Genomic DNA, 24155 nt, shown 5'->3' with positions numbered 1-24155 from the left:
CTCAGGTAGAACTTGTTCCAAATTTAGAACTTAGGCCACTGAACCAGATTATGAGACAAACAATGTCAGTGTAAAATCCAACTCCAGAATACTCCAGGAACAATGAGGGGGCACTTTAGTTTTTATTTATCAAAAACAAAGAGTAAGTTATGAGATTGGTCTTAACTGGGATTAAGGAATTTAGACCACATCTGATTTCTGTAAGGCTGCCTGGTTTGGTCTTTCAAACTGCTGTGGTGCTATAGGCTTTCAGAGCTTTAAACTCAGAAACAATTAGGAGAAAAAAAAGGAAAGATAAGTGCCTAATTTATTGTATGTGCTATATATATGCTCAGGTCAAACTTGCCTAAGGTCTTTCCTACCCACCTAAGGTGGAAGGAATTCTGCTTCTTTATGATCTGGTTGATCTGTACTGTGAGTCACCTATAAACCTCTTACTCAGAGTAAACTCCTAAACCTAGCTAGTGCCTTGCACACAGTAAATGCTCATATAGTTTTCAGTGACAAATTTAAGTAGGCTTTTTAAGGCAAGTAAAATATATGGCTTTGTCACACTGAGATAATCATTAAAATTAATTGGAGGCACAGTAAAAATCATTAGCCAACACCAAGATATTATTATTACTATTGTTACTGTAATTATAAGCTATTATCACTGTGATTTAAAAAGCTAAATGGATTTTTCTAATCAAGAAAAAGACTACTCTCTATCCCTACAATTATTTCTCTGAATAAAGACAAAAGATTTTTCCCCAAGACCCAGCAGTATTCACCAAATTGGCCAAAAGGGACTTTATGCAACAATGATGAAATATAGTTCATGGAAAACAAGTACGTTACATTCTTCTATCACCACTATGCACTGCGCACATTATTTTCAATTTGTTTCTCATCTCTAGTCTATGCCCTTTAAGATTACTCCACCCACATTTTTCATCCAGCTTAAGAGATCAGCAAGCAATTATCTTCAAAAAGACTGTAATACTAGAAACATTCTACTTCAGTAAAACTACACTATAAGGAGTCATCTTTTACCGTCTTAAAAAGGTTTCCAGAAAAATGTCTATACACAATGATGGTATATTAAAAAATCTGCTATGAAAAACAATACCCATTTTATACAGAAGCAATCACATATTCATTTCGTGTTTTTTTAAGTTAGTGTTAAATCATAAAAATGATTTTATCGGATCATTTCAGTGTACCCATATCTGACAAGAATAACTACAGTAGAGTTGAACACCTCAGAAGACAAGTTCAAATGACTGCCAACAGGAATGTAAATCACTAGAAAGGCTATTGCTCATTAATCTCACCCTCAGTACTTTAACAAGTATTTATATATTCATAATTTTGTAATGACAAAAATTTTATAGTTTAGAAATGAACTAGTAAGTGTATTTACTAAGAAATACTAATACCCTTCTGAAATCTGTGTTTTCTCTAATTGATAACACTTTATCTTTCTAGAAACTCAAAATACAAATGAAAACCAGAAAACAAGTCAAGGGCTTTGAAAAGCGTCAAAATTAAAGAAATAAAATGTCAATAAAGACTCTCTATTCCCCTAAAGACTGAATAACTATAATACTTTAAAAAATTAACTTCCGTATTTCGTAGTCTTAAGAGGAATCCAGGTTACAAAGTCTAACTATATAATTACAAATGAGAATAAAGCCCAGAAATGTAAATGAACTCAAGCACCTAAGTTATTCTTTGCTAAAGAGACAGGATGAAAATTAAAACAGCCGCTAATGTAAACTACTGATATTTTAATTAAACTTCCTTGGTCAAGGCTGTTACAACAGTCCTATAGGCAATGTAAGTGTAGTAGCTAAGACCGCGTCTAGAGCCAGGACTGCCAACATTCTCCAGGAGCTGTGTGACTGTAGACGAGACATTCTGTGCGTGCTTCCTCACCTCACTGGTCCTGTGGATGAACTTCACCGACTCCTTTCAATAAGCTCAAGTCTCAGATTCTTAAGCAAACCAGACAATCAATAGCGGGTTTTCTTCTAAAACAGTGTGTAAATACATATTTTTCTTGAGAAACAAAATATAAGTTGGGGAATCCTGCTTTTTTAAAATTATTCAAATAACCACAACTTTTTTCAAATACTGTTTTCACATATGCTGCTTAAAAAAACTGGGGGAAGAAATAAGGCATAGAATGGTTCAACTCCTTGCTTCATGAAGCCACACTAATAACAGTGAGAAAGAAGAAATATGTATCAGGTACATCCACATTCAGCTGAATTCAACCAATTACAGAGTTACTGAATATACAGAGTATAACAGGTGAATGCGCTACAGGTAAGTGCTGGAAGTATAAATAGGACCTGATTTTAATCTTAAAAATGTTATAGCCTGGAGAACACAAACACAAACACAGATGGATATTTCAATGCAACACCATAAATATGAATTAGAATTATGGTGATTTTTGAACTCAGAAGAACCTAAAGTATCTTTGAGATCCTGGATGGAGCAAAGACACACCTGCAATATTCTGGGTTTGTCTGAAGGATAGGAAACACACACAGACACACACACACACACAGCACATATACAGAATAGGTTCCTATTCTCAGGGAGCACACATTCCAGCAAGAGAGATGAACAGTAAATACTTACTCAAATTGTGATAGGGCCAATGCAGAACTTGAGTGCGGCAATGAGCCTAACAAAGAATTGGGGACAGTCTGCCTGAGAAAATGTTCAAGGTAAGACCTGATCGTGATTAGGAGTTACAAAAACAGAAGCTGGCGAACGGAAAAGAATGTGATTCACGATATGATACATGTATTTATCTTCTGACTTCCATTAGAGCACTTGCCAAATCTACAGCAGATTTATCACATCTGAGCTCCAAATTTCTTTATACTGTTTAGTCCAAAACCCTCACTTTAAAGAAAGAGTCAATCTACAGCTCAGAGAAATGAAACGATTTGCCAAATATCCTGCAGGCAGTCTCTAGTAATGCCAGTACTACAATACTGATTATTCTCAATAAAGTATTCTTCCCACATTTTACACATGAAAAATGGGAAAATAAATGACACTGAATTAATTACAGCCCTAGGCCCTTTACATATTCCGCCTCATTTAACCATAACACTAAGATACTTCTTCTAGGGCTTCCCTGGTGGCACAGTGGGTAAGAATCTGCCTGCCAATGCAGGAGACACGGGTTCGAGCCCTGGTCCGGGAAGATCCCACATGCCATGGAGCAACTAAGCCCGTGCACCACAACTACTGAGCCTGCGCTCTAGAGCCCACGTGCCACAACTACTGAAGCCCGCGCGCCTAGAGCCCGTGATCCACAAGAGAAGCCACCACAATGAGAAGCCTGCGCGTTGCAACAACGAGCAGCCCCCGCTCGATGCAACTCAAGAAAGCCCGCGTGCAGCAACAAAGACCCAATGCAGCCATACATAAATAGACAGACAGACAGATACTACTTCTATTTTAAAGGTAAGGAAACAACTTCTGAAAAGTTAAATTATAACGCCAAGTCTTTCTGACTTAGAGGTTCATGCCCTTTCACTACCCAATGTTCCTTTAGCTGTTTTAGTGATAGATGTGTCTAGAAAAATATGGTGAAGTACTGTTCCAGTTAAATCTTCAAGAAAAAAACTTTTTACTCAGAAATAGTAACACTATTTCTCTTATTGATCACTCAGGAAATTAGCTTTTCTTTCCTTTAATTCAGTTTCCCAAGCATGACTTTTTCCCCAACTTCTACCCCAGCTCGAGTCTCCTTATTTCACACCTGTACTACTCCTACCACCTCCTAAATGGTCTCCCAGCTCCCAAGCTTTCCTTCTCTACCTTTGCCACATGCGATTAATTTTCCAGTAACACAAGTTTCATCATTCATTCAAAATATATTTTAAAATACCTAAAATGATTGTCAAGCACTGTGCCAGGTACTGCAGACAGTGCAATGTTCAAAACAGATGTAGTTCCTATTCTCAAGGAGCTCATATTCTAGGAAGAGAGATGAACAGTAAATAATTACTCAAACTGTGATAAAGGCAATGCAGAACTTGAAGGGCTAGCAATGTGTCCAACAAAGAATCAGGGATAGTTTGCCTGAGAAAATGTTCAAGGTAAGACCTGATCATGACTAGGAGTTACAAACACAGAAGTTGGGGAGAGGCAAAGAATCCAATTCACAAGCCTATAGAGAGAAAGATGGGCAAATTTGTGTTGGCATGAAAGGTCACATTTTAGTCATTAATTCTTATTTCCCTGTTCCAATGTGGATCCTCTAATCTAGGCAGAAAGCTTTCTGAATATGGTAGGCTCTTTCCTTCCTATGTTTCATTTCGGCTTCCTAGAAATTTCTTTTCATCACTCAACTAACCCTAAAATCCAGTCCCTCTCCCATCAAAACTTTAGTCATCGACTATAATACTCCACAGTTTAATTTTAATGTACTGTGTCACAAACAATTTACAGGAAAACTAGAAATCAATGGAATCACCTTTTTAGTCTTCTCTTTAAAAACTATCTGGGGGTGCACATTTTTCTTATCACTAAACAGGGTTAAATGCTAACCATCAGTAAATGCTCAAAAATGACTTTTTTAAAAAATAAATTTATTTATTTATTTTTGGCTGCATTGGGTCTTCGGTGCTGCACACGGGTTTTTTTCTAGTTGCGGCGAGCAGGGGCTACTCTTTGTTGCGGTGTGCGGGCTTTTCTCCACGGTGGCCTCTCTCGTCGCGGAGCATGGGCTCTAGGCACACGGAAATCAAGGCTGTGGCACACAGGCTCAGTAGTTGTGGTGCACGGGCTTAGTTGCTCCACGGCATGTGGGATCTTCCCAGATCAGGAATCGAACCCGTGTCCCCTGCACTGGCAGGAGGATTCTTAACCAATGCGCAACCAGGGAAGCCCATAAATGATTTTTTAAACATCTAAACATCTACCTGATCTCCTATCCATGCCCAAAATTGTCCGTTTAGTTCTAAGGTCAATATCACTATTACTTTCACAAATGTATACTATCAGTCATAAAAATGAACTCAATATGCGGTTATATAACTGCAGATCCATTACCATTACTAGAAAACATATCCCAAAACCTTTTAGTAATAGATCAGCATTACTTACATATTAAAAAAAACTATTAAAAACAAAAGGTATTAAGAGGCCTTTTAGGTCAACCATATATGTTAAAGAAAATGATTAAAATGTAGATTTTGTAATGAAATATTTTGGTATAGCGTATCCTTTTGCAAGTTTCTGCAGCACTCATTTACAGATACTTGCCACACATTTAACAGCTGGTACAGTACTTTTGGCATTTCAGATCTTAAACTGCTTCAACCAAAGACCAGTGCTAGCTTGACTATTATCAGCTCTTGTTCACAGTCTGTCTCCCCCACCCATGACGTCAGGTGCTTTGTTTTACTCACTGTTGTGTACCCAAACACCTAGAATAGTACCTGGCACATAACGGGGGTTCTATGTACATCTGTGGAATAAATACCTATCACATAATACATGCTTAGTAAATTGTGTGCGAAATACTGTACATGTAATCCCCATAGCTATCTTACAGGATAGGAACTATTACTGTCCCCCTTCTGCAGATAAGAAACCTGAAGTAGTAGAAAGACATTAAATAACTTAAATGACTGTCCCACGGTCACCCAGCTTCAGTGAGAGCCAGAATTCAAATCCAAACATTCTGGCTCATCTTGTACTCTTAACAATTTCTCTCCCTATACTTCTCTCCTTAACTTCAAATTTTCCATGTAGCTTTGATAGAATGTTGGGCGTTTTTCTACAATAAACGCTTCTAAACAATGGTTTTAAAAAAAAACAAACCCTCGGGTGACTATCCACTTCAGATTTTCTATCCTTATACTTACTTTTAAAATAAGCTTTTTACAGAAATTTACAATTTCAAAGTTGTCCAATCATTTAAAAAGTATTTATTATGCACCTCTGGATCGCCTCTAAATTGGTAGTTCTTAACTTAGACCAAACCCTTTTTTTTTTTTTTTTTTGCGGTACGCGGGCCTCTCACCACTGCGGCCTCTCCTGTTGTGGAGCACAGGCTCCGGACACGCAGGCTCAGCGGCCATGGCTCACGGGCCCAGCCGCTCCGTGGCATGTGGGATCTTCCCGGACCAGGGCACGTGTCCCCTGAATCGGCAGGTGGACTCCCAACCACTGCTCCACCAGGGAAGCCCCAGACCAAACCCTTTTAAGACTCTGAGAAAAACTGCTGACATCTTCTCAGAGAAACGCCCACATAAAATTTTGTATACGACCTCAAAGGCCTTACTAGAGTACACCCCCAGAGAAAAGCTGGCCTTAAACTCACTATACTAAATACAGTGATCCAGCTAAAGGCACCAATTCCTGGCCCTCACTTTACAGTCTTCTTTATACAAATTCTACTGTAGGTATTTCAATTTAATTCTAATAATTGAGTACTCACCATATGCAGGTACTGTGCTAGACACTACAAAGATCTAAATGAGCTAAACTATCCCTGCTCTCAAAACTACCATGCTACAACAAAAAGGATGAAGCATTCAAGTGCTGTGAACAACATGGATTCTTCCAAACGGTCCACAGGGCTCCTTAACAGAAGTTCACGTGGACCTTAAAACACCTTCATGGTTAAACCTAACCCTGTCGTCTTGCAGTTGAGGAACTAAGGGTGAAAGATATTACTTAAAATCATAATGTAAGTAGCAATGCTAAAATCTGAATTGTGTCCTTTGACTTTTTTTTTTTTTTTTTTTTTTGCGGTACGCGGGCCTCTCACTGCTGTGGCCTCTCCCATTGCGGAGCACAGACTCCGGACGCGCAGGCTCAGCGGCCATGGCTCACGGGCCCAGCCGCTCCGTGGCATGTGGGATCCTCCCGGACCAGGGCATGAACCCGAGTCCCCTGCATTGGCAGGCGGACTCTCAACCACTGCGCCACCAGGGAAGCCCCTGCCCTTTGACTCTTGATTACAGGCTCTTTATACTGCAATTTCTACATCCCTACATAACAAAGCCAGAAATTGAGATGAAAAAATGAAGAAGAAATACAAATACAGTAATTAAAAAGAAAAAATTAAAATCAAGTTTAGTAAGACCAGGAAAGAATTTGTTGTGGCATTTTGATGGGTTTTGAAAGGTTGTCTCAGTCAGCAAAAATCTGAAGCATTTGTTATATATCACAGTATGAATAAAAAGAAAAGTAGGAAAAATGTATCTGCTAAGTGAAGATGTATGAAGAATATGTGAGCATGTATATTTAGGTCATAAAATCCCTTGGCTCTCTTTCTCTCAGATGACTTGCTCTGGGGGAAACTAGTTGCTATGTCCTAAGAACACAAAAACAGCCTTATGGAGATACTGACCTGGTGAGTAACTGAGGCCTCCTGCCAAAAGGTACATTAAGTGAGCTGATTTCCAGCCCCAGTCCAGCCTTCAGATGACTGCAGTGCTGGCCAACACTTTTGCTGCAACAGCAGACTCTGAGCCAGAACCACCGAGCTAAGCCTCTCCATTCTTGACTTTCAGAAACCACATGTGATACCAAATGTTTGTTTTAAGTTGCTAAATTTGGGGGATATATCTGTTACACAGCAATAAATAGCTAATACAACAGGCAAGGTGTGACATCTCTAACTTTGTTTAGAGTCAATAAAGTTTTGTGCTAGGAATTATGGCAAAACCACACTTTGGAATTAAAAGTTTCAGAGCAATATGCAAGATGGATGAACTGGGAAGCATTTTGTCTTCCTGTATCCCACAATATCCAGTAGGGTCCTTCCTGCACACAGTAAATACCTATGCTTGGTAACAAACTAGATTACACACAAGATTTCCTAACTGATCCAATGCAATAGTCTCAACGTTTCTTAAAAGTAAAATGACCCCTTAGAATCTCTCCATATAAGTTCAATCCTGAAACCTGTAGTTTTATTGCTGTTTACTTTTTAGCACAGAGCCATACCTTTCTTAACTGAGAATTACAATCTGTAATCAATGACAACTGAGACCTGTTAGAAGCTCTTCCCTAAATTCAGTCAAAATTAAAAGGTAGCTTAAAACAGGGATTCTGGAGAGACTATGAACAGCTGCTTCAGAGTTGAAAAGTGAATGGTGAAAAGCAGTTCCATCATGAAGTATGAGCAAAATCTTACCTCTTATAAAAGTATTTTATTGCCTCAACCGTACAGAGCTTTAATAGGTCTTGATGATAACCTCAACATGCAGCCTTCTAATATTAACCCGATTTAAAAGTTTAGCCTCCATACTAGAAAAAGATCTTCCTAATCATATTACTGGGAAAGTGCACAACATAACCCTGTTTTCCCAGTGTCAAAACAACCTTAATTATACCTCAAAGTTTGCAACCTATTAGGTTGGTAATCCAAATTTTAATCCACAAAACAGTAAGGGCCTGTAGTCTTTGCTTATCATTAAGTTTCATACTAAATGCCCTTCCCTATCACCCCAACCTTATGCACGCACTCTTCACCTGACACCTGGATTTACCCAGAAAGTCTGATAAAAGTGGCTTTTTCAAAATAAGTCGTACCTTATATTCTAGATGGGAGGAGGGAACCGTAATAGAGACAAATAACCACAAAACAGAGGTTGTTATTATCAATTCGCTTATACAGATAAGCAACTGAAGAGTATTTTAATGTATAATCTGATTCAACAGGTAGAACTAATTTCTACACTAAAAATAGTGGCATTCTAAAATTCTATTTAAAAGCCAACTTAGCCTCTGAAATTAACTTAAAAGGTGGTAACTTTTTAAAAGGTACTTAAGCTTAGATTCAAAGTAAAATAAAATAAAAGCTAGTTTTTAGTGGCCTCACGCAGCTAAATATTCCCCTCAAAGAAAATCCCATTATCTTTATAACCAAACTAAAAGGAAACTACATATTAACTTTAAGGTTTTCTAACTTTACCACAATAAACACACCAATACATTTAGGCTGGTTCTGAATAACTTTCTCCTGGGAAAAACAATGTTTTTGGTACCAAGTGTGATTTAATCATTTTATAAATTAATCACTTTCACAACACTTTGAATACGTTTTGTAAACTGACTCCTTGGATCACAAGCTTTAATATCCAAATCTTTAAAGTTAGTTCTTTCTTAAAACGGAGCACTTACAGTTAAAAATATTTAAGATAATTTCAACAACTTACAAAGTATGTTAGATAAACTCAAAAGTATAAACTAATTTCAAACTGAAAGAAAAACTCAACTGGCATTCTTATAGAAAGAGTAAATTCTAATGATAATAAAATCCTTGCAATAGGATGCCTCATGTTTCTAAAAAGCACTTTAAAACCACGATATCCTCCCATCAGTTACAAATATAAAGACTTCCTACCGTGAAATCAATCTATAAAATCCGTAGATTGATGTAATCTGCAGGACAGTTTATAAGAATTATGAATCCTCTGCAAATTTAAAATAACTCTTAAAAAAAACTCAAAGGCATAAAAGGGGGAGTTTCAAAATTAAGATTATCAAGACCACAACCAGTTTCACTAGTCACATAAGGTTTTTTCATACAAGTGATACATTTATTACCCTGTAATGGTAAAATGATTACACTGTTTTGTAGTCTCTAATGTTTAAGCATCAAGAAAAGCAAGTACATTTGGTTATCAGGTTTTAACCTTATTTGGCACCAATATCTTACTCCTTACTCTGAAATATTATGTAAAAATTACATATTCAAGTGAATATCTAATAAAAATGAAGTCAAAACTCCACTTCCTGAAATACTGCTTGGCCAATTACTATCTCCTAAAAGGACTAGTAGACAGATATTAACTAAAACAAAACAAAACAAAACAAAACGCCAAATACCTGGCACATCCTGCTTGTAGCTATTTAAAGTGAATTATTCTAACTCTTGTGAAGTGGAAATAGCAGAGAACCTTTGTTCAGATCCAGCTCCACCACTTCCATTCTATACTTATTGTTTTGAGTAAGACACTCAACTTGCTTCTTCATCTCTTAAATGGAAGTCAAAATAATACCTACCTTGTGCCAGAGTTGTGGAAATGAAATGATTAAGGCATTTAAATCGTGCAGTGCTAGGCAAGTGTGTTTTATGGGTGTATGTGTATATACTAGGTACATGGAACAACTGTGGTAGATGCTGACTGTATAAATTAATGTCAACTTTCAAATATCTACTGGTACCAAAGAAGAGTATACAGTAAAATGATAAATGACACATGCTTCATTGTGCAGTTCACATCAATTTTTAATTTTCTTGAAGACATTCTCATTCCTGCCATGCCTGTATAGTTCAGGACAATTTTTCCAAGGTTTGCACTCTCTACTTTACCCCACTCAAGATGTTTCCTTAACTAGACAGTAGAGTAAATGTCAAACAGAATTTGATGCTATATTTTCAAAATATTTAGAGCTGTGAATTCCTTATAACACTAAATATAAGCCATTGTGTTTATTTTTATGTTAACAATAGAATTCCTAGAACTTTAGAATACTTTAACTTTTAAATCCAAGTCAATAAAGATTGTTAAAAATTCTACTGCTCATCAAAACATTAGCAGATGGTCAAAATAACTAATATACTTTAGATGCATTATAATACGCATGACATGGTTCTCTCTCTTTAAAAAAGTACATTAAAAGCCAATTAGTTAAAGTACGAAGTTTTCCAGAGATCAAAAGTAATGATAGTAACAACTGAAACATACCATAACAATAAACTTCTTAATGTCCCAAAAAAATGAAGCGCATTTTTGCCAGTCTTCACATTCTTTCTAAGAAGCTTTAGAAAAATGCTACTAATCCCTTCAGAGATCTCGCCAAAACATGACTTTACATATTATCATCTAAAATTATGACTCTCACGTTGAAGCATTACTGTATAAAGATTTTAAAACGCATACTAACGTGCTGTACCTTAAGACTGCATTTTGTTACAATTCCAACTCTCTTCGATTCCGCAAAGTTATTTTAAAGGACACCAATTCATTATTCTTTTACACAACGATTTATACGTTTTTAAAACTTTCTCCCCAATTTGATCACCAACGAAATAGAAGTTACTAAAATCACTTTGGAGACCATGTTAATGACCACACATGAGGAATTCTGGAAGCGCTGATTAAATATAAAAGAATAGTCTTCACTTTTCTAAGTAAAGGAAAGTGATGGTTGGGGGTCTCCTCCCTGAACAAGGAAGTTCTGTTACATCCAGGCGAAACCAGCCATGTTGGAAAACACTTGTCAATTACGGTTCTGACAAGTATTCGCGAACACGGCTGGATGAAGCTAACCTTGTGTACCGAGGTGCGTACATCAAGGCCCTCTTCGGCTCCGCCACAGGATCTCGGCCTACTTTGGGGATTGTTTCCGAGTTGGAGCCGTCCTTCGGTCCGTACGGAGTGCAGAGGGCGGGGAAAGGAGAGTTGGGGGGGAAAAGGGTTTGAGAGTTGGAAGCCGCTATCCGCAGCGAGAGGGGCGCGGCGGCCGGCAGAGGTTTCCGAGTTGAGAGCCGGGGGGAGGGGCCGAGGATTCGGGGAGCAGGGGGATCTCAGGAAAAAGTCCCCTCGGGCCCCTCGGAGGAGCCTAGGAGCGCAAGAGGAGGAAGGGAAGGGGAGACGCTTCCGTGCACTGACCTGTCCTCGGAGTCCATGCGGCTCAGGGGTTCCCCATCCGACGACATCTCCAAGCTGCCTCGCCGGCCCGCGGAGGTCGCGCTGCTTCCGCCTCCCCCGGTCCCGTAGCCCTCATCGCCGCCGCTGGAAACGACGCTGCTGCTGCTGCTGCCGCCCCCGCCGCCTCCCTGGCTGCCCCGCGGTCCCTTGGGCTCCTCCAGGCCCTCCTTGCCGTCCCCATCCCCGCTGCTGCTGCTGGCGGCACCGGGGCTCAGCGAGCGCGTCTCGTCGCTGCTGCTCCCGCCGCTGCTGCCCACCAGGCTCTCGGCGCTGCTCTCCTCCTCGCCCCCGCCGCTGCTGCTGCTCTCGTCCTCCTCCTCCTCGTCCTCCTCCTCGTCCTCCTCCTCCCCGGCCTGGCTGGCGCTCTCGGGGCTCGGCTCCGACATCGTCTCCGCCTCGCCGCCCCCCACTCCGCCGCCGCCTCCACCGCCCCCACCGCCGTCGCCGCCGTTCAGCAGCAGCGCCGCCACCGCCTCGGCCTCCGCCTCTTCTTCCTCCTCCTCTTCCTCCTCCTCCTCCTCTGGCGGCTCAGCCCGACCCCGCGCCGCCGGGCCGGGGCTGCCGGGGGGCAGAGGGCTCAGGCGGGAGAGCTCCTCCAGGTCGGCCATGTCGGTGATAGCGGCGGCCATGGCGGCGCCTGCTCCTCCTCCTCCTCCCCGCCGCCGCCGCCGCCGCCTCCCTCTCTGGACTCTCGCTCCCGTGCCCCCTCCCGAACGCCCAAAACTCCGCCGACGCCGCTGCAGAGCAGGAGGAGGGCCCGCGAGCTGCGTCAGCCTGCACACGCGCTACGGAGCCCGCGCGGGGACAGGCGCGCGACTGCGCGCACTCACGCGGAGACGGCTGCGCGCCTGCGCGGCGGCACGCGGTGGCACCTCCCCCCCCACCCCCGGCCGCGGATTCCGCGCCCCCGCTGGTCCCTGCCCGGCCTCCGCCCCGACCCGCCGAGGACTCAGAGTTTCCGCGGGGCCTTCCCACGCCTTCCCTGCCCGCGCGGCGGGCGGGACACGCGGAACGAAAACCTGAGCGCTAGCCGGCGATTCTAACAGCCCTCCGAGGTCTCAAGATAAAGTCATTCATTCCGGGGGTGTTTGGGGAGCGTCCCCGGTGCACAGGCGCTGAGCTAAGAATCGAACAAGTCCCTGGGCTTCTGAGAGCTGACAGTCTACGAAGAGAGGCGATTAAAATGAGTAAAAATCAATAATACAGTGCGAGGTACTGAGTCCATACGCGCGACATAGAGCCACAGGTTATCATCTAACCTGCGTTCGAATAACCCGAGGAATGGTTAAATCACAGTCTCAGAGCAAACATGTGTGTTCAAGATCTTCAAACTTTTTAGCTCCTGAGCCCTCTAAAACGATTTTGTACATCCTTATACGGTTTAAAGTGACATCCACATTTTTTCCAGCTTCTTATGTTTTATAACTGTCACATTTTTTTAAACGTAGCCAATGAACCCTAAATACCATAGGGGTTTAACACCCACCAATATCCACTTTTTAGAATCCGATCTCTTTTATGCTTGGGCAGTTTCCAGCCTTTATCTTCTGGGACTCATGTACATTTTACATCCTGTCCTGAATTTTATCTTAATAATATATTTTATATTCGAACTGTTTTATTGATCATCTTATATTTCCTTGTAACAAAAATGTGTACAGAAATTGAAATTTAACGGTTTTTAAATCTCCTGTGATCATAACTCTCTGAAGTCTTATTATTTCAACTGATCAAAACAAATATATTTCAAAATATTTATAAATAAATATTAAACACAAAAGTAAAGTTTTGTTGGCAATGCACCTCACAAAGATGGAATTGAATACTTTTTTAAACTAGATTATTTATCAGTGGATGAGTATTTCTAGAATGAGAACGAGCTACTTCAATTCTATTCCGAGCTTTCAATTCCACGGATGTAAGCACTGAGAAAACTTGTTCACATAAATAAGTATATGAGAATTAATGGAGTTTTGTTACAGCAATGCAACTCAATTCTTTGAACTCTTTCCAAATTATATGCCCCCAAAAGTCACACAAAGATCTAACAAGAAAAAAATACTTTTAATGGTCTATCTGCTGACAACACAGACTAGATTCTCTTTCAACTTTGTTGAAAGCAAGTAACTGAAAACCACCTGACTTGTAAAAGGATGTGTAACTCATTCTCATTCACCAGTCAATTGTTCCTTTTTCGGTGTTGTGGAGGTTTTTGCATCCCCGGGGTACAGCACCTTAGGAAGATGTGAGGTGGGGAAGAATTATGCCTTTCTTTTGTAAAGTAGGGGAGGGGCAATTGGGATAAGGGAAGCTGCAAAGGAGCCCACATTACCCTCTGACCCCAGAGCACATTTTCCGGCAGATCCTTTCAGGTAAAAGGGAAGTGAGAATCAGAGAACGGATTGCCTTAAAACAGGCTCGGTGCTCATACACATCTTAGAAAGTCTTCATACACCATGAATACCCCAGTATTATGTCTATTGCCTTAGGCCTTTGGACAGCTGTTATATGTTCCATATGTTGCCTCAAGGGAAAGCAAAAATAAAAATAAGAAATAATAGTATGGGGCATTATGGCTTACAGATACCTTTCACACACACATACAATGCAAAATGCTAACTGCAAATACGTTAACCTCAAAGCCACTCTTTGAGATAGACTAGGAAGGTATTATCTTTCTGTGTTGTCAGTTAAGAACTATTAGAGGGACGTCCCTGGCAGTCCACTGTTTAGGACTCCACGCTTCCACTGCAGGGGGCACAGGTTTGATCCCTGGTCTGGGAAGCAAGATCCCATGCGGCGAAGTGAGGCCAAAAAGCAAAAAAAAGAACTATGAGAGAGTTTAGCTGAAAAGTGTGTATTAAGTGTATGTGCCAAGCACTGTATGAAGCCCTAGAGATTTTGGCTGAGTTTGGCTGAGTTATTTAAGGAAAACTTAACGAAGAATGTAGGATTTGAACAGCTGTGTATGTAAGATATACTACATTTAAGTTTAAGTCATTTGAGCTGGATCTTGAAGAGTGAATAGACTAGAATTCTGTGTGAGGGGGAATTCTAGGACTGAGAAGCAATAACACTGGAAAAGCATAAAAATTTAATTTGTGACTGTTAATTAACCATGAGAAAATGAAGCTAAAAAGCTGAAAAAGAGTTCAAGATGAGATTACAGAAAATCTTGAATAAAAAGATTGACTTTGAAAGATGACAGGTATATTTATATACCACAGTGTGTGTGTGTGTGTCTGTGTGTATATATATTTAGAAAAAATATTTTTTAAAGGTGTGCCATGATTAAAGTTATAAGGGTATCTAGTGTTATAGATGATATGGAGAAAAATGTGAAAAGACTGAAAGGTGAATGGAGATTAGACACGTGGAAATGGCAGGTATCAAAGCCACAAATGAATGCTCCGACTGCAGTATTTATACTTGAAGATGAAAACGATCTATCTTAGAACTGGCTTTTTGGAGAAAAGTGAGCTTCTCATCACTGGAGAGATTTTTTGTTTTTTTTTTTTTAACTGCAAATTTTCTGAAAATTTGAAAGAATTGGATAATAAACACCTATACACCCGCCTAGATTCATCAATTACTAACATTTTGCCACATTTGCACAGTCTGTGTCCCTCTGTCTCCGTTTCTTTCTCTATGTCCCCTCCCTCTCCCTCCCCCCTTTCCCTTTCTCGCTCTCCCTCTTGATTTAGTTGCAGACATCATTACTCTGCATGCATCTCCTTAGAACAAGGCCACTCTCGTACATAACCACAGTGTCACAATGTCATTATCGCATTCAGTGAAGTGTCTGACTAAAGGCAGGACCTCTGGGTGATAGAATTTTTTCAGGTGACATCAGGTGAGATGTTGGATGAAATGCAAGCAGTGTGGTCTGCAGACCAGTGCCCATCCACCCCCTGTTCGTTACCAGCCTGCAGCTAGATACATGCTGAAATTAGCTTCAGGAAACTTTTATAACAACATGGTAGAGTAATTTTACATCTGCTGAACCTAATAATAAAAAATGGAGGCTTATTTTTTTATGTCATCAGTTTATTTTTTATCTTATAATTCTGGTAATTCACTTTTTAAAAATTTATTATTTATTTATTTATTTGGTTGTGCCAGGTCTTAGTTGCCGCTCACAGGCTCCTTAGTTGCGGCAGGCGGGCTCCTTATTTGCAGCATGCATGTGGGATCTAGTTCCCTGACCAGGGATCGAGCCCAGGCCCCCTTCATTGGGAGCGGGAGTCTTAACCACTGTGCCACCAGGCAAGTCCCATCTGGTAACTCACTTTTATTGTATTTTTCAAAAGCCTCAGTCCACTGGTAAGTAAAAAACTGATCCTTCAGTTGAGAATCACTGTTCTATTTCCCTCCTGCCTGCTTGGAGAGTATGTGATTCTATGCATAATTATAAGTTACCCAATAATATACCATTGCATAAGAGCTATTTGATTAGGAATAGTATTCAAACTCATCAACCACAGTACCAATGGGTCAAATTAGCAACAATAACTTGAATTTTACTGGCGCTTCTACCTACCAAGTCTGCTAACACAGGCAGGTCATTGCCAGTTTTCGGGGAGCCCCTGGGGTGGGGGGATCTCTGCTCACCCAGTGGCCCCCTCCCCTGCTCTGCTCCTACCAGACACTGCAGGCTCCTCCTACCGGGGCCTGTGATACAAACAAAACAGCCAAAGCCATGGTGTAGCCTGAAGAAATGGAGATCACTGTGTTGACCTCTTTTAGGGGAACCCCGGAGCAGACTGCTTGGCCCAATATCATATATGATTTTCAGTGGAACAGGTCTTTATGGTATTACTCAGAGCTCTGTCTCTCCTAGGAACCCAGACATGCTTTTATGGGCCTAGACTGGCGATGGATTTGAGTAACAGCTACCCCAAGCTGCATTTATTACTCCCCATCCAATGACTAAGTCTTTCTCAGAGGGCTTCTCTGTCTAATTCTCTTTTCCACGAACATAAGTCCTGTTCAAGGAAGCAGTCTCAGCCCCCAGGCCAGCAGGTTTCTTTCAGCCCTGCCTCACCAGTTTGCCAGACATGCCGAGACATGCTTGAACCCCAGCATCAGACCCAGCTTAGATTCAGGCTGAGATTCCTGCTATACTACATGTACGATACTTCTGAAAAATTCTCTAAAATATGCAGCCGTAGCAGGTTTTGCACCTTTATTTGAGGTTCCTCATTCTGCTTGTTGACACTGCCATGGTGAGCAGAATCAGTAGCAATGTAATGACCTCATTCTCTGATTGACTTGACATCTAAAGAAAGTACATGTGAAAAGAGAGAACATCTTACTGAAAGATGGAATGATAGGATCTTAAAGCTGGAAAAGAACTAGAAAGCTGATGAAAGCTTCCCCAATCTGTAGATTGTCATCCAACAAAAATACAACCAACTAATTATTACGTCTGTTTGCTTGTTTTTTAAATAGAAAAAGTATCTTACATCTACTGTAGCACTTTCTGGTTTCTAAAGCATTGTAGCATCCCTCATCTCATCGAACTGGAGAGGCTGTGTGGTGCGGTGTTAAAAGCATGAGCTCTGGGGGCTTCCCTGGTAGCGCAGTGGTTAAGAATCCGCCTGCTAATGCAGGGGACACGGGTGCGAGCCCTGGTCTGGGAAGATCTCACATGCCACGGGGCAACTAATCCCGAGGGCCACAACCACTGAGCCTGTGCTCTAGAGCCCATGCTCCGCAGCAAGAGAAGCCACCACAATGAGAAGCCCACGCATGGCAACAAAGAACCAACACAGCCAAAAATAAATAAAAATAAAATAAATTTATTTTTTTTAAAAAAAGCATGAGCTCTGGGGCCAAATTGCCTGGGTTCAAGTCCTGTTTCTTCCCTTTACACTTGTGACCTTGGGCAAATTACTTCTGTTCTCTGATCTGTAAAAGGAGGTTGATAATAGTATCTCCCTCAGGGTTGTTGTAAAGATCAAAAGCTGAGTATCCCTAAGGGGCTCAGAAGAGCACATGTTAGTTACCATCATTATCATCTGTCAGCATCATTTTCTCCATGATTAGTTTTTGAGTTAAAGTTTCTGTCGTCAGTAGGACCATTTTAAGACGTAACTGCTTTGGCTGGTAACTTTTGACAATAAGGACATCATAAGCATGTCTGGTATTGTGAATAGTTTCTAATTTTGAATTTAGTAAACTGCTTTTTCTATAAACTAGCAATGAAAGGATAAGCAAAATGTGAGAAGTGAATAACATAAATACCATGGTTTGGTTTTTTTTAAATGACAACTTAGTTTTCACTCAAATGAACGGACCTTTACTTTACATCTTAACCCATCAGTGTCGATTTCCTACTCTGTGTCTTCAATCCCACCCTCTCCACTGGCTCTTTCTTTTCAGTTCATGAACACGATCAGGTCTTTTCATCCTTGTAAGTATTGATTCTGTTTTCATCTAAACTTCTAAAAATATGAACAGGGGCTTCCCTGGTGGCGCAGTGGTTGAGAGTCCGCCTGCCGATGCAGGGGACACGGGTTCGTGCCCCGGTCCAGGAGGATATCACATGCCGCCAAGTGGCTGGGCCCATGAGCCATGGCCGCTGAACCTGTGCGTCCGGAGCCTGTGCTCTGCAACGGGAGAGGCCACAACAGCGAGAGGCCCACGTACCGCAAAAAACAAACAAACAAAAAATAAATAAAAATATGAACAAGAGTTGCTTGTTGCACTCTCTTACCCCCCATATATTGTCCCTCTACTGCAACATGATATCCAACCCCACTACATTTTTGAAAACTACTCTCAGTAAAATTATTAATTGCCAAACCTAGGGGATGCTCTTCAGTTCTTGGCTTACAACTTTGCTATCACACTACGATGAAAATAAGTCTCAGGTCAAATTCTGCGTTGTGCACTTTGTGGCATATTCTCCTCTTCTCTCTTGAATTCTACGATACCACACTTATCTATAATAGATTGCCAATACCTTTCATCGTTTCTTCTTGATCTCCTGTTCTTTAAATGTTGGCTCCCAAGTCTATATACTTGGCCAAGTCTCTTCTTGTTCTACAGAGTCTTCCTGGTAAATAACATCCAGTCTCCCGATTCTGATCCCTTGTTGATGAATCTTGAGAGCCTCCCAGATTCATCCTCCACATGGCTGGAGAGCACCAATGCCTCCCTACAATAGAGGATCCTTCATTTATACAGCACCAATATAAAAACTTGTCTGTGTGTCTGTCCCACAGTCTTCTCATGTATTGCCAATTGACTTCAGCCTTTTGGGTTCTTCAGTAACTGTCAGGTACTCTGAGTAAATATCAATTTACTCAAAGTCCATTGATTGGACTAGGCAGAAGTTAAGCATGCCCCCTCTCCCACCCCAACATTGATGTCAGGTGGTAGCTTACAAGGAAAGCAAGCCTTCGTCGAAATTCTTCCAAATGTGTTAATTTTTATCTGCAAGTGGGCAAAAAAAGTTATAACCTGCACATGTAAGGTTAAGGAAATCCTCACTCTCTGTCCTGAAGCATGCCTAAAGCATGTCGTAGGAGAGGCTCACTCTGAGGTGGGTGCAGCAATATCCAAACAGCAGAATCACTCAACCTTCTATTCAGGTCTGTCAGGAGATGCCTCCAAGAATTGAATAGAAGATGGACCTAGAGATTATCACACTAAGTGAAGTAAGCCCGAGAGAGAAAGACAAGTATCATAGGATATCACTAATATGTGGAATCTTAAGAAAAAAAGATACAAATGAACTGATTTATAAAACAGAAACAGACTGACAGACATAAAAAACAAACTTACGGTTACCAAAGAGGAAAGGGGGGTGGGGAGGGATGAATTAAAAGTTTGGGATTAGCAGATATAAACTACTATATACAAAATAGATAAACAACAGGGCTTACTGTATAGCACAGGGAACTGTGTTCAGTATCTTGTAATAAACTATAATGGAAAAGAATCTGAAAAAGAATATATATATATATATATATATATACGTGTGTGTGTGTATATATATATATAAAATACATATATATGTAACTGAATCACTTTGTTGCACACCAGAAACTAACACAACACTGTAAATCAACTATAAATAAATAAAAAACAAAATTAAATAAAAAACAAAAATAAAAGAATAAAGAAAACAATAGACAGTATTTTAAAAAATTGAATAGAAGGCACTGGGAAGAAGTAGATAACACAGAACCATATAGAATTTAGACTGAGAAGGTAGTAGGTTGCTGGGCTTTCTAGCAACTTATTCACCATATATTGGATCTACTGAGTGTCTCCTATGTGTCAAGCGCTGCTCTCAGCACTGGATATAGACCCATGGTGCGTAAAGTCAAGAAAAATTCCTACTTTCACAGAGCTTACTCTCTGGTTAGGTGTTCTCATACCTCATTCTCACAAGAGTGACAGGGCTGTGAAGTCTTTCTAGCCAGCCATACATCTGGGACATCATTTATTTCACCAGTGAAAATGTATTTCTAACATCCCTTATGCTAATTAATGAACCTTCTGGTATAAATTTCAATAAAGATCCTTGAAATGCTTAAGTAGCCACCTGGGGAGTATGGATTCCTGATTAGGGCGCTTCAGGTGGTTAGATGATAACTAACCACCTTTGGAGTGTGAATTCCTAATAGGGTAACTCTAATGATAACTAACCTCCCCTAGAGTGCAGATTAAAGTTAATTTACACACAAGTATATTACACTGTTTATAAGGAAGTATTTTAAAATAAATTATTACAGAGGCAATATGACCACATGGCAGGAAGTATGGTTGCTCAGAACTCCCAAGTTTCACATAGAGATCTTTTTTTTTTTGGCTGTGCCGCAAGGGTTGCAGGATCTTAGTTCCCCCACCAGGGATTGAACCTGGGCCCAAGGCAGTGAAAGCACAGAGTCCTAACCACTGGAACGCCAGGGAATTCCCCACATAGAGATTTTAAAATCCTGAAGCACACTACCTCCCTAGGACTCCCAGATCCTTCCCAAAATCCAGCAACTACAGGGACAACAAAAGGCATCAGGACACACACCCCCACACCCCACCCCACCCCCCCGTCACATGGTTTCTATCCATTCTGAATGGGGAGTGCCCATATCATTCCAATCACTGAATTTTTTAATTATTATTATTATTTTTTTTTTACGCGGGCCTCTCACTGCCGTGGCCTCTCCCGTTGCGGAGCACAGGCTCCGGACGCGCAGGCTCAGCGGCCATGGCTCACGGGCCCAGCCGCTCCGCGGCATGTGGGATCTTCCCGGACCGGGGCACGAACCCGTGTCCCCTGCATCGGCAGGCGGACTCTCAACCACTGTGCCACCAGGGAAGCCCCCCAATCACTGAATATTTTAAATAGCACTCTTGCTCAAATCTTTAGCCATGAAGAAACTGACAAGACTCTCTGAATCTCAACCCCAAATACCTTGGGGAAGGAATTATCATCTTCCCAGTTGGTCCTGGGATTCACGCCCAAACTGATTGCGATTGGCCAGACCATAGGACCTTTACACTCTCATTGGATGGGACGATGGAGTTGTTTGCAGATTTTGTGTAGGAATCCAAGACAGGTATACTGGATTGCTCCAGTGTCAGGGCTCTGCCAGGAGGGTAAGTCAAAAGGGCAAAAATCCAAAAGAGTTGAAGATGTAAGCAGGAGAATGGATAATGGAATGTAAGTGGATAGAAAGGTAAATAAAAACGGGACTTTATTAGATCATTTACAGTATTTTAATTTTATATCAATAAAATATTGAATTTTATTTATATCAGAAAGAGCTATCAACGTACACTCGAAATGCTATAGATTCTGGTCCATGTATATAAATACATATATGTAGGGAATTCCCTGGCAGTCCAGTGGTTAGGATTCTGCGCTTTCACGTTCAGTCCCTGGTCGAGATTCCACAAGTCACGAGGTGCAGCCAAAAACAAAACAAACAAAAAAAAAATATATATATAAAGTCTTTGTAATTTCCTAAGCAACATAGGTGCTAGGAGCATCTTTTGTTTTAATATATAGTCTCTGACCTCAGTTCCTGACTCAGAGTTCCTAGACCATTTGGAATTTCCTGGATGATGGTAGCATCTTTTGTTCTAACGAGGAAAGTCTTGGTGGACCCCTGGATAAATTCAGGATGAGCGCTGGTCACCAAAAGACCAAGCCCTGATTAGAAGCTTGGAACTTTCAGCCCCATTCCCCTCCTCCAGGGAGGGGAGAGGGGCTAGAGCTTGAGTTAATAATCTATCATGCATATGTGATGAAGCCTCCATAAAAATCCCTGAATTATGGGGTTCAGAAGCTTCCAGGTTCATGAACCATGAGGAGAGAAGCTCCTGTGATCGGGACCCTTCTGGTTTGCACTATGTATCTCTTCATCTGGATGTTCTTCTGTATCTGTTATCATATCCTTTATTATATAATAAACTGGTAAATGTAAATGTCTTCTTGATTTCTGTGAGCTATTCTAGCAAATTATTAAACCTGAGGAGGGGGTCATGGGAGTCCTGATTTATAGCGAGTGGCTCAGAAGCACAGGTGACAACTTGGGACTTTTTTTTTTTTAAAGTAGTTATGTATTCAGTATTTTATTCATTTATTTTTGGCTGCGTTGGGTCTTCGTTTCTGCGCGAGGGCTTTCTCTAGTTGTGGCAAGCGCGGGCCACTCTTCATCGCAGTGCGCGGGCCTCTCACTATCGCGGCCTCTCGTTGCGGAGCACAGGCTCCAGACGCGCAGGCTCAGTAGTTGTGGCTCACAGGCCTAGTTGCTCCGCAGCATGTGGGATCCTCCCAGACCAGGGCTCGAACCTGTGTCCCCTGCATCGGCAGGCAGATTCTCAACTACTGCGCCACCAGGGAAGCCCCCCAAAAATTTTACTTCAAGTAAAAGCCAAGAATCCAAAGGGAGAATTGGGTCAGGCACCCAGAATCCTCCAGTGTTCCTCGTGAGAGACCCCTTGAAGGATTTAGCCTACAGCATCATTGCTAAAGGTACAGGCTACAGACCTCTTGGGATTTGTACACCCTACTTACACAATGGGAGGGAATATTTTTAGAAAAATCACATATCTTGGGAATTCCCTGGTGGTCCAATGGTTAGGACTTCACGCTTTCACTTCTGAGGGTCCAGGTTCAATCCCTGGTCAGGGAACTAAGATCCCTCAAGCTGCGCGGTGAGGCGAAAAAAATTAAAAATCACATATCTTGAATATCTTTCATTTGACCAGAAGAAAAAAACTCTAATTTCCAACATTTATCCTGTTGTTCCATAGGCCATTGTTTTTACCAGTAAAACCCATTTCTCATGTTTGGTTGGCAAATTATAAAGTGTCATGGTTGGTCAAGTTACGGGTAACAGAAGCATTTGCAAAAGCTGCCTCTGAAAGCAAGAAAACCACCACCCCTGGACTGCGTGTTATTTTTTTATCTTTAGCTTTTCATTATAAACATTTTTTTATACATACAGAAAAGTGGAGAGAATAGTTTAATGAACACCCATATACTCATAACCTAGTCCTAATACTCTTAACATTTTATCATATTTGCTCAAGTATTACATAGTTAATTATAGACATCATGATATTTCACCCTTAAATACTTTTTTTGTGTGTGTGGTACGCGGGCCTCTCACTGTTGTGGCCTCTCCCGTTGCGGAGCAACAGGCTCCAGACGCGCAGGCTCAGCGGCCATGGCTCACGGGCCCAGCCGCTCCGCGGCATGTGGGATCTTCCCGGACCGGGGCACGAACCCGTGTCCCCTGCATCGGCAGGCGGACTCTCAACCACTGTGCCACCAGGGAAGCCCTCACCCTTAAATACTTTATGATGCATTTCTAACAACCTAATACATTTCCCCATGATCACAATACCACCATCACACTGAATAAAATTAACAGTAATCCCTAATATCCTCTCATGCCCAGCCTGTACTCAGATTTTCACATTTGTCCCCAAAAGGCATTTACAGTTGATTTTTAAAAACCAGACCCAATGAGGATCTTGCCTTTCATTTGGCTGTTACTGGCTTGTACCTTCCAGATTAGAATGCTGGTAGCATCTGAATTACAGCCTAATCTAAGTGGTACACATGTAATATCCCCAAATACAGGCTAAAATATGTTAAAGAAAATTATAGAACTCATAATGACTTTACTAGATACTTTTACCAACATCATCTCATTTATTTCTTTCCCAGAAAGGAAGAAGGTTTCCAAAGGACTCAGCCAAGCTAACATGTATTCTCTGTAGCAAGGACCTTTCTAGTCAATTTGAGAATTCCAACACCACGCTTGGAGAAACGCTGGCCAGGGGTGTCATACGCAGACCCTCAGGTACAGCTCCGAAGGCTCCCTAGGATTTAGCCTCAAACCACTTTCCTGCTGCCTTCTGTCCCCACGAAGGTACCCAGATCTAGTCAGTGTTTGCTGACTAGTCAGGCGGGGACTAGGGCGAGGAGAGACG

General features: G+C 41.4%; 1 protein-coding gene across 6 annotated transcripts in view; it reads right to left on the bottom strand.

The window, feature by feature from the left end:
- AEBP2 (AE binding protein 2) overlaps positions 1 to 12484 on the bottom strand; it is a 94474-nt gene extending 81990 nt beyond the window's left edge. For 2 of the 6 annotated variants that reach the window (XR_016394879.1, XM_089920372.1), the window contains exon 1: positions 11655 to 12427. Coding sequence is in view for 5 of the 6 variants with exons in the window: in XM_089920372.1 (XP_089776498.1) it covers positions 11655 to 12322 (668 nt within the window). In the remaining variant the exon portion in view is untranslated. Of the gene's footprint in view, positions 1 to 11654 lie in introns of all 6 variants that reach the window. The other 4 variants (XM_022577716.3, XM_089920373.1, XM_089920375.1 and 1 more) reach the window with 3 other exon arrangements.
- Between the last annotated feature and the right edge of the window lie 11671 nt (positions 12485 to 24155).

The sequence above is a fragment of the Delphinapterus leucas genome, chromosome 11 (genome assembly GCF_059928025.1).
Source record: "Delphinapterus leucas isolate spDelLeu-1000000601 "Yukka" chromosome 11, BTC_Dleu_Yukka2, whole genome shotgun sequence".
Taxonomy (NCBI): domain Eukaryota; kingdom Metazoa; phylum Chordata; class Mammalia; order Artiodactyla; family Monodontidae; genus Delphinapterus; species Delphinapterus leucas.
This window is presented reverse-complemented; position numbering and strand designations above follow the sequence as displayed.